Source organism: Hippocampus comes, unplaced genomic scaffold (genome assembly GCF_001891065.2).
Source record: "Hippocampus comes isolate QL1 unplaced genomic scaffold, H_comes_QL1_v1.1 scaffold51, whole genome shotgun sequence".
Lineage (NCBI taxonomy): Eukaryota > Metazoa > Chordata > Actinopteri > Syngnathiformes > Syngnathidae > Hippocampus > Hippocampus comes.
Genome location: NW_017805497.1, coordinates 1,354,240 through 1,366,155, shown reverse-complemented (window position 1 = coordinate 1,366,155; position 11,916 = coordinate 1,354,240). Strand labels below are relative to the sequence as shown.

The 11,916-nt window shown below is 41.2% G+C and overlaps 1 protein-coding gene across 1 annotated transcript in view; it reads right to left on the bottom strand.

Moving 5' to 3' along the window:
- Positions 1–11,393, bottom strand: part of rbm20 (RNA binding motif protein 20) — a 32,643-nt gene extending 21,250 nt beyond the window's left edge. The window contains exon 1 of the mRNA XM_019876465.1: positions 10,809–11,393. Coding sequence (XP_019732024.1) covers positions 10,809–10,873 — 65 coding nt within the window. The 5' untranslated portion in view covers positions 10,874–11,393. The remainder of the gene's footprint in view (positions 1–10,808) is intronic.
- Between the last annotated feature and the right edge of the window lie 523 nt (positions 11,394–11,916).

Below are 11,916 nucleotides of genomic sequence, written 5' to 3'. Positions count from 1 at the left end.
TGTGTGTGTGCGTGTGTGTGTGTGTGTGTGTGTGTGTGTGTGTGTGTGTGTGTGTGTGTGTGTGTGTGTGTGTGTAAGAGGAAGGGGTTAGAGGTGGGGGCCTATTGCCGAGTAGAGCTTCATGCCAAGCAACACCCCTGGTGGTGAGTACTTTTTCAGTAAGATGGCGCACTGCCACATTGGGATCTCACTGTCAGGAACTTTCTCAATGAGCACCTGCCATACAGATTGATGGAACGCGGTTGGCAAGTGTAAGTGGCCTGCAACATCACCACACCTAAAACTTACAGCTTGTGATTTGATTCTTGATAGCACCAGGATTTAGTCAGATGATGTCCTGCCACCCTGATTGATCAGCGGCAGTTGACAGGGCTAGACTATTGCACTGATGTTTACAGAGGAACCACAGTGGCGCAGGTGAAGTGTTCAGTCTAACGTCGTTCTAAATACCACGCAAAACTCTATGAAATCATGCATCTGTAGCTACTAAGTATTTCAGACAGGTATAAGATGTAATGTCTTATATCTGTTTAAAATTGTGGAGAGTTTTGGTGGACGGCGTGTGCTATAATTCTTTGACAATGTTCAATGGAATAAAAAGTAGCCGCTGGTTATACATTAATCTTTTCAAAATGTAGATTTATGTATGATGTATATTTGTATATTTAATTTTAAATTATTAAATCATTGTAATGACAAATGACAAAAACAATAACAAAGTAATGTTTATATCACTAAAGGCCCAGCACATGAGAATAAAAAGCAGTGTTAATAATGATCATAGTGAATGAAAACTTTAGGTTTAATGTATATGGAATTACCAGGCACTGTTATTAAAATAGGTGCATATTTACTTTTTATTAAACTCATTAAACTGTCAAAATTGACACAGAGAACCAAAGTGTGTTTTTGTATGATATCAAATAATACACCGCAAGTCTTTATGCAATAGAATTTGATAGAGTCAATATTATGTTGCAACAATGTGGTTGTCAAACTAAAACGTGTTGACAGCTCAGGAGGAGAAATCAGTCCTCACAAAGCCACTAGATGGCGCCACATTTTGCCATAAGTGACAGATGACAGACACGTGTGTGTGCCACTGAATGAGAGCACTTTGCTCATTGCCAGCAGGTTTGAACTGTTGAATTGCTTGATTACTGTAAAGTGAATTATTACCATGCGCACTGAAGTAAATATTTTATCAGAAAATTATATAAATTATTGAAATTGGTAGTTGGAAAGCTTGCTTAATTTAGATGAAAGGGTAGCGCGTAGACCGGCAGGCAGCATTGGTGAGGCCATGGATTTCTTTGAATTTCATGGAACATCCCGCGTCTCAGAAGGAGCGAAGCAATGCACCATTAACACTGTGTAGTAAGGGAAGGAGGCCCTGCTGACCTCAATTCAAGATATTGTGAGACTGTGGGTAAAATAATTTAATTTAAACACTTCTTTAATTCCACCGACACACCTTCTTTCGAGAAAGCAGAATCTTGGGGACTCCGAGGCAGGCAGCTACGTGGTGGCAGGGCCCTCGTTAAGGCCCTGAATGTTGTGGTGCTGTCCTGGTTGGCGGACCTCTGCAACATCACATGGTTCCCTTTAGGAAGGGGGACTGGAACATGAGTTCCAACTACAGGCTCCCTGATAAGGTTATTGGGGAATGCTGGAGAGGTGGGTCTTTTGAGAAGGTGAATCTCAGACTCAGGAGCAACAGCGTGGTTTTCGCTTTGGCCGTGGAACAGTCGACCTGCTCTACAACCTCAGCTGGGTCTTCGAGGTTGCATGGGAGTTCAACCAGTCTACATGTGCGCATTTAGAGAAGGCACTTTGACGTGTAACCTCTGGGTGTTTTGTGGGGGCGTCTTATGGGAGTATGATGTACCGGATCAGTGTTTTTCAAACTTTTTTATGCCAAGGCACACTTCTTTCATTGAAAAAAATCCCGCGGTACACCACTTGCTGAAAATGTGAACCCCCCTCCCCCAATATAACGTGTTATATTTTTACTATAACCGTTTTTAACATTTAAGAATGACGTTATAACAGCTTGAATTGGAATCAAATGAACACAAAGAAAACAGTATTTTATCATCTTTCATATTTCTTGTTTCACCGTCGTCCTGCATTCATGCGTCACAAATTCGCTTGTCTCTCGTCGAAACACAAGGCAATTGGCTAGCTGTTGCTGCTCCCTAGCGGTATGGGAGGGTACTACGTGATTACTTTCTGGGCGAAAGACCGCACAGGCATACAAATTGGATATTTGGATATTTTCCCGCGGCACACCTGAGAATGTCTCGAGGCACACCAGTGTGCCGCGAGACATGGGTTGAAAAACACTGTACTGGATAACCTGATACAGACTGTTTGGTCAATGTACGACTGTTTGTGCTCTTGTGAGGATGAACACAGCCAACTAGCTTTGCGAATAGAGGAAGCGGCTCCGATCATTCCCTTTAAATTCAGTGCCTGAGAGCTACACAGTTTTTGAGATGGCGGAAGCAGCAATTGCAATGACTTTCTATGACTCTCGCACATAGAGTACTCGGGGTTGCTGATTGTGATATTGTTTTGGCCGTTATCGTGGTGCCACATTGGATACCGGGGTCACTGAGAAACGTGCTGGTCGAAGGAACTTTCTTGCCTTGACAGCTTCCATGCAACTGTGAAATCCAAAGAGCATTTCACAAAGACATCCCTTCGCTGTACACGTGCAATTAGTTTAAGACGTCTGCTGATACTGTCCCCACTCGATCACATCGGAGTGGCACCTGTCTGATGGATTTGCTGAAGAAATTAAATAGCAAAGGCCACATGTCAAAACCGTAACTGCAATTCTGTCAACGCACTCTTGCTCTGGGTTTTAAATGTAAAGCACACTGAGGATCTTGTGACGGTATATCAACACTTAGCCTCTTTTCGGAGCTATCAGATTTTCTGTAGTTAGTTGTGTGTCGAACGTGATGACAGGGGCGAAGAAAAACAGCCCAAATTACCACCAATCTGCTCAGTGTCAAACGGGGTGCTGAGAGCAGGGTGAGGGAGTTGACAAACAGCTGACTGGACAGGGGACAAAATGACATCACTTGTAACAAAAGTGATTCATCAGATTGTTTCATATTTATTTTCGTTTTTAATGTGAGTCAGATCTGGTCAGGTATTTAATTATTTGTCAGTGAAATTGGAGTAGAGCGATAGCTAGGAGGTTTTGCATTCAAGCTAAGAGTGAGAGGTGCAGTAATCTGAGGAGTGGGTGAGGACACGCTTGGTGTGTAAGTGAGGCTGACCAACAATTTTTTTGTGCTGCTCTGAAACTGTTATTTATAGCCTACTGCCTGACTGTACGCAGTTCATTTTTCTCTGGCTGTGCTGTCCAGTGAAACTTGCAATTTCCTTGGCCGAGACGTCATTTAAGTAGTTACAACACGTGCTGTAACGGGTGAACAGGTTATAAGAACAGGTGTGGAACACACCGAGTCAGAATTTTTCCTGACTGCGGTCAGCAACATCAGAGCTAAACTGGTCGACGAGGTGATGTAGTTATGAATCCCATAAACCCTCTCCTACCCCCTGCTTCCAGATCTGCACCATCTCATTTTCATTTTTATGTCACACCCATTCTATTCCAGGGCCTTCGAAATCAAAAGCAACCGTTTAAGGACGAGGCTCAAACAGGTTGGAAGGAGGTTTTTTTTTTTTTTGTTTTGTTTCTCCTGTTCGGTAATTTAGAATTATTGATGGTTTTCAAATAACTTTTCTATTCATCCATAACTGCTTCAAACAACAAAGAGTATGCAGAAAAGTGGTTAAGATTGAATGATTGTCTGTGTGTTATGTGTTGTGTTGTATTATTTTGTTATTATGTTATTGTGACTTCAAGATGGCGACGCGAGAGTGGCTGCCTTTACAGCAGCTCCTATACTTTTTGTTCTTCTACTTTCTTCCCTTCATAACTTTACTGCTGTAAATTGGGAATTTCTCCATTGGGAGACGAAGAAAGGTTTTCTTATTCTTTTTATTTTTTTTCATTCAAAATCAAAGGGAATTTTTTTTTTTTTTTATGTTGACGATAGATAGAATTTAAGCTTATTTACTATTCGGTTGTGGAGACTTTTCTAACATGAGTCAATATCATGGCTAACGACATCAGTTAAATTAAGGACTAATGAGAGTGCGATACCTTCCAGAATGTCTTTAAGCGTCCAGACCTCTGGGACGTGTATACACCAAGTCGGTGCTCCGAAGATAGCAACCAATTAAAGTTAAGTAGCTGTTAGTTACCATGGTCTTTATCTTATTTATTTTTTATTATTAATATTTTCTTATAAGGTACAGTACGTATTTTTCTTAGGTAGAAGAAAAAGCCAAAACAAGTATGTTGGAGTTGCTCGAACATCTGCAGTTCCAATAGAAACTTAAATGCAAGAAGTGATACATAAGGAACTCCCGTTTTGCATTATACCTGTAGAATATGTTAGCATTAAGATTGTGGATGTGCATTAGACAAAATGGCTGCGTATGGTCTGGTTGAATATTTTGTTAATTGTATCACTCTCCTTTATGTGTCAGTTTTACAGAAAACCTGACAGGGGAGTGACAAACAAGCTTGAAGCAAGCACACTCGGCATCTTATTTGGAGAACTGCGTGAGTGAGAAAGTGAGAGCAGGCGCGAGGGATTATTTGAGAAGGTGCCCTTTGATAAATTTAAGTCTTAATAAGTTCAAACATATTTAAAGGGTGTAGGGAGGGTACATATATTTTTTTTAAAAAACGTTTTTTATATCACCTGTCTATATCGAAGCTTTTCACCCATCGCAGGTGGATCTCATATGCACGCAATAAGTGGTAGTTTGCAGTCGTACTCTCATCAGGAGCGGAAAATAAAGCCATTGGAAGAGCAGGCCGAGATAGCTTGCGTTCCGCAGTCAGGAGCCATTAGAGCCGAACGATGCAGGCAGGCGGGAGGGATTGTTGCTGCCCCTCTATCTTCAAACTGATGCCTTACTGACAAGCGTGTGTCCGAGCAGATCCAGACACGCAAACAAACATGAGCCCACTTTAATTCATGCCACGCAATCCCTCGCTACGGGTGGGCGACGGAAATAGAAGTGATTCAGCAAGAAGTCACAAACAGTAACGTTGTCCCGACAATCTCAAACTAAAGAACTGAAGCAGGACAACTTTTACTTGAGGTGCGTGTCTTTGGCAAATAGGATCACGCGACATTCACAGTACAAATTTGTAAAATGGACCACCCCCAAAACGAATAACGCATGAATGAAAATGGCAGAAGAAAAGCACAATGTTTGAGGCTGAATGGACGTGTGCCGCTTTTATAAACCTTCCACGCAAGGACACAAGGTGATCGCTGTCAGCTGTCGACAACTTTGCAAAATGCCAGCGGTCCCGTTCACCTGCTGTGTCTCTAGTGGCAGAGGCCAGTCACATGATCTACACAGTGGAGAACTGACATTTTTATTCATTAACGTTGGTCTCCGCCATGGTGACATTGGCATTTGTGAACCGCTAAGGTGACTGCAGTTCAATCCCTGCCGCTATCAAGCAAGTACAGGGAACGTGGCATGCCCCCCCGTCGTTTGTACACTCCACACCTCGTGACCCTATTCATAATATTCCGCACGGAATCTGGCAGCTTAGCACACAAACCTCCAAGCCCGCCTTCAGACAGGTGAGAAACAAAACAGCAACGTGATTCCGAGTAAGCCATTTAACATGTCTAAATGCATCGTATCGCCAACGCGAATCACACAGCTTTCATGACCGCCCGTGGCCAGACAGAAGTGCGAACAATTTCGCCCGATGAAAAATAGCCTCCAACAGCATCGTGGGCCAACGCGTGTCACTTTAAACCCCATGAACAACAAGTGAGTCTATTTTGCAAATCTGTGTCAAGAGCCACCAAAACCATTCACGAGAAATAAATATTCTCATTGTCTTTCACGAGTCTAGTGAGACAGGGAGGCGTGAGAGAAAGCCAAATCGGACCATTCTGGAATAGTGCAGCTGTTGCGAGGCAATCTGCCAAACCGTCTTTCTGTCAGGGTTCACGGTGTACACGTTCGAATGCATAAACTGCGGTCTACTGTGAACTGCGCGCATAACACGGTGGGGCACAGGTGTAGGCGAGAACAATGGCATTGTTAAGCAGTCGGGTACAGGAAGAGCACACCAACAGCAGCTATCCGGCGTCATCGTTTGACGAGGTAAATGTACTGAATGACGTTATTTTTTTTTTTTCATAGGATGTTGCTTTCAATATTACCTTCCAAGGAACGTCAACAAAGCTCATCCAGAGCAGTGATTTACAACAACTATGCCGCCAAAACGTTGGTGTGCCATGAAAGGTCATCGGGTAATGCGGGAAATTACCCAGTTTGACTTGATTGGTCTGAAAATTATTAGTTATTTCGGACAACAACAAAAAACAGAATGATTAAATGCTCTCCCGCTAGATGGCAGAGGGTACGATTAATCGATGTCTCCACCAGGATATATACATATTGTTTGGTGGCATGGTGTGGGGTTTCTTTTTTTCCAATATAAAATATGTTCCTATTAAGGTTGACAACCAATGAAAAGTGCTTTCGTTAGGGTGGCAAATGTTCTCGCTCGAATTTGTCCGACATGCATCTTCAAACTTTGATTCAGACTTAGTGTACTTATGTGAAAAATCTTTTTGGAAACATTTTAAATAATTGTACATCACAATCAACTGATGAAAGTTGAAGAAAGCAAACAGTAGGTCTTGTGGTGAGTAAATCTTGACACTGCATTTCTAATAATTTCGCAACGAAGTTCAACATTTTAAGTTGGATTTTTCTATCCATCCAAGTGTTTTATCACAGTCAACTTGAACCACTTGGCTGCATATTTCATTCACATAAAAAACTTCAAATATAATCACAAAAAAAGGCAAAAACAACAAATAGTGGCAAAAAAAAATGCATTTGGTGGAGTTTCCTGCCTACATGGCGCATGTAGCATCAATACATTGATCCCGCTGAAGTCATTTCTGTGAGTTGATAACAAATCCATCAGTACGTGTGCGAGGAAACGACGACACGAAGCCAAGCTTGTAATAAGTATCAATTGCAGTGAATCATCACATGCATCCAGTACTGTATCTTAACACTTAGCAAAGTTATGAGTAGGCTTGACATCAAATTAAGCATTAAAGCCCACAGCAGATGACTTTTTAAAAGCGTAATGGCAAGACAAACACACGGCTCAAAGGCTATTAGAGAAAAGTATCAGTGACTCCTCCACCTAATTACATCATTTAGATGGAGTCACATTTCACTCGCAGGTCGTTTATCTAGTGATTAGGAAGAATTACATGATGGTGATTATCACTCCGCACCTCTTTCCAGCCTTAAATTTTGATTGTCTGAGAGGCTGGTCCCGCTATCTCTGTTAGTCAGGACCTAAACATAGCCAGACCTCCACTCTTCATTGCAATGGCAGCGACAAAATTCAAGCCTTAATTCAATAATCGCTGACAGACTTGCTCTTTTGCTTGATAGAACCAGTCAAATTAGAGTAAATCCTTCGCCTAGAACAAACCATATGTCGCCGCCTCTGTTCTTCTGTCTGTGCTGCCTCTAATTTACTCATGAATTCTTGTGAGGGCCCTGCCGTTCCAAAATAAGAAGGGATTTCATAGATTATCACCCTGCAAATCCATCGAATGGAATAGTCGCAGCCAAGTTTTGATTTCTACATAACCACAAGCATTTCTAAAGAGCCCAACAGAGCTAAACTCAAGCCACACATTGCCTTCATGTTCAACGCTTTAAGCTAGGGGGGCCTGATGTTTACTCAACTTAACTGAGGGCCTGGCAAGGAGGCCTTTAGTTTTACAACATAATTATACATCTAATGTAAAATAATCTTAGTGTCCGTGCTGTAGTCAAATTGAAAGTAAACTAAAGCTCCTCGGATGGATGCCTTAAACACTGCGGAGAAGGCACAGAGGCGGCCGGAATGCTAATTGTGGTAAAATACGCTTCCAGAAAATGTATTCATGCTCTGGTAGCAGTTGCCACATCCGTATCGCCGACGGAAAGATGCTTGCCAGGTTTTGAGTTATTTGACAGACCGTTGACACATTTTGGTAGAGGCTACCGTTTTGGTTAGCAACAGAGTTTGCAAGCTCAACTGTGTCAGTGGTTAAATGTCCATGTGTGGCCCCCTAAAAAAGGACTATTTAGGGAAAGGTGTGTGTTTGTGGGATGACTCGGCTTGTATTTTATTTGAGACACTGTGTCTGTTCGAGTGGAGGCTCTTATGTGAGGAAATATGTTAATCGAGTTTGATTTCGCAGGTTGTTGCATTGTCGGTCCACAGTTAAAGTCATAGTTTCAAGTGATTATAACTATAGTTGGATAAATTATTACACACACATTTTTATTTTACGTACCTTAGGATCACCACGGACCATAAAACTGTATCTGACAATCAGTGTTACGTTAGTTATCACTAGCAACGACTTTGTGCTTGAACGTGTGCGCTTGTGTGTTTTGCACCTGTGTGATACAATATCATTTTTTTTCCCCTGTTTTCTTATCCCCCACATTGTGAAAGGCACGGTGCCATAAGGGTGAACACATGTTTTAATGTCCCCTGGCTTCAGCTGTCGGCCGTGGTTCCGAACAGCAGGGTCAGTATGGGACATAATACAGGAGGCTGGTCTATGTTCCACTTCAACACAACCGCAGTTTCTCTGGGAAACCTCGGAAGTAGCATGCACATAGTTCATTGTCTAAATTCACACTAGAAGTGATTTTCTGAGCTACGAGTAGCTTTGGATACCACAGGGCAATGTTAAAAGAGCAACAAAAAGCTCATAACAGCAGACTTGATTGGTGTCCTTGCCGGGTTCCTTGAGGCATGCTGCCATGCAACTGTCACATCTAGGATTAGCCTTAGTGTCGGCAATGTGTCAACGCAGCAGAGAACACGCGTTTAAATTTGCGGCGGCAAAAGGGGAAGGCCATAAGAATGCAGTAGGTGACGTTTATAGGCCTGTCACAAAATTTACTATATCAACGTATTGTTCGATTAATAATATGGAAATGATAGGTTTTTTTTCCCCCCCAGATTCGATAAATGGTCATTTGCATTCGTATTTTTTCGCATACGTCCTAAGCAGTCTGATTCGTTTCCCCTTCTGCCAGTCACCTTACTCATCACTGTGCGAGTTGACATGCACACACACATCTACATGCCAGGAAACTTTTGAAAACTGTTCAAACGGTTTCGGTTTGACTGTTTCAGTTCAGTTTGCATGTGTCCTCTCGGTTCATGGCACATGCAACTCATTATCTCATTTATTATAAATGATTTATTTATTATTTCATTATTTATAAATGATTTATAAATGAGGTGCAACCGTTTACAGTACAGCAAAATAAGCACACATCATTTCTGAGAGGGAGACAATCATGCATCAAACAAAAGTACAGCACAGAAAGCTAATTGTTGGACCCATTTTTCTTTTTTTTTGTTTATTTTGTTCTTCTTTATACTATTTTTCATCGGAACATTACGATACCTATATTTAAGACGATAACACGATCGCTACGGCGATAATTGGTGACAGGAAACCTGGTACTTCAAAGACACCACAACACCAAGCACTGTTTTAGATCTCGGTTCAAGTGTACCAGTAAATGCTGACCTAAATCAAGACCCAATCGTAACACCATATTTTAGAAAATTATATTTTTTCTTCAAATTCTATTTACACTTAAAATGTCATTGTACAAAGATCCTCGAAGACATAATGTTCTAAAATAAGCAACAGAACTCCAGATACCAGCTCCCTTTCAGACGCACACTCAGAAGGCAACCGACTGAACCTTCATTGTCAAACGGTTCGAAATTATCAGCCATACAGCAGGAAGCCCCAAAGTTATCTCGCTCACAGTTATCCAGTAGGTCAAATGTACAGGTGTACGTTTGAAAGTGTGTTTCAAGTGCAGTTTGTAGGTACAAACTGCACTTGAAGTGAAACGCACCATGACGTGAGGGAAAGTGCAAGAAACAAAATATTTTTGTATATTGTATGTTGTTTACGTTTGCTACACACTAAAGGTTAAAGATATAAAATGCAAATGTTCTTTTTTAAATATTTACAGCTGTTGTCAAAGCGCTGTATAAATCAAGATGTATTATTTTTAGTGTTAGTGTCAAACAAACCTTAAAAAAACGGGTGTTACCAAAACATGTTAAATGCCTTAAAACTTCAATTAGGAAATGTGATTGTTTGCATTTTGTCCAATTAATGACACCGTATTATTTATGTATGCGCACTGTAATAGCTAGCGAAAAGTTTTTACTGTCAAATAAAATCAATATTTAAAATACATCTGTATTATGTTTGTGGGCTCTTCATTTTAAAATAATCTTCACATATTGTATACTAAATATTGTTATAATAATGATTTTAATGGAGTTATCAAGCTGGGGTTTCATGCCGATAATGATCAACTATATTTAACATTATCATATACTTTATACTTTGTTCATTTTCCCGATTAATTATGCTCAGGCAAATATAAAATACATATGTCCCCAAAAAAGTCTTTTCACATTTAAAGTTAGTGGAAAGACATACCAGAACAAAAGTACATCTTTCAAAACACACCAGTAACGTAAATGTGCTTTAGACAAGAATGCCAAAAAACATAATCTGTGAAAGTGGATACAAATAATAATTCTGTTTAGATGACACAAATGACATGTTGGTTGGACGGGGCCTACTTGACCTTTGTCTTACCTTTGTAAAATGTCTCCGGTTGTCTCTGAGGAGTATACACCACCACTTTGTCCTTTCCCAAGCATTTTAGTTTGGTTTTCCTGAAGAAAAACTAAACAAAACAAAACAAAACCAACAAAAAAAAACCAAAAACTTTAGACTGCTCCGATCCAAAGCCTGCTGCACAGCGTGATGCAAAACACACTCCCTAGCACCACCTGCAGCTTTAACACCTCCTAAAGACTCGACCACTAACAGCGGCAACTTTCTCTTGGCAGCTCAGTTGTTCTCCGGCTGCCAGGTGGGAAGAGAAAAAAAAAATCATCAGCTTCGGACAAAGCGGCCACTCTTCTGCGTCTAGTACCCAATTTGGTTCCCTATAACGAAAGATGGGGAAATCAGAGTCGGGTCTCTTCCAGTGGCCACGGAAAGTTGAGCGAATGGACCTCTGGAGGGGGTGGGCTCTAGGGACGGCACAAGGGGGTTGAGTTGTAACAGGCCAAATGGGGGTCCCCGGCTGGGACAGCTCAGTACAGCAACAGGGACAAGAAATTCTGTCAGCCCAGTATTGATTAGCACCTCTACGCTCACATGGATGGAAAGACACACACAAAGCACACAAAGTCTGGCCAATGGTGGGATGCAATGGTGGCGTGGTAGGTATTGATGACTTTAACTGCTGAGTTATTTGAAGAATGGTGCCTTCACTCATATATATGTTTGTATTTTTAATTGGAGTCTCACATCTGTGAACCAAAAGGTGAAGCTTCTTTGGTAAGATGGAGAGAGGCGCAGAGGTAGGTATTGCCTGACTTGATTCTTAATTCAATTCGTCATTCCAGGTTAGATAATGATGTGCATGTAAAGTGAAATAAATGCCTTGTAAATTTGACATACCGCAGATCGGAGTACTGTCAACAACAATGCCAAATGTCAATGATTTAAAAAAGATTGATAATAAACAATACAAAGTGAGGCTTAAAAATCACAAAACCCCAGCTGTTGTGTTCAAACTCAGCTGTTGTGTTTCTGTTGAATGTGTCAAACCACGGATGCAAATTTGTGTCGCATATTTCTGATGAATACGCATCCCTACAGGCTTGAGCTGCGGAACTACTGCATATCCGCT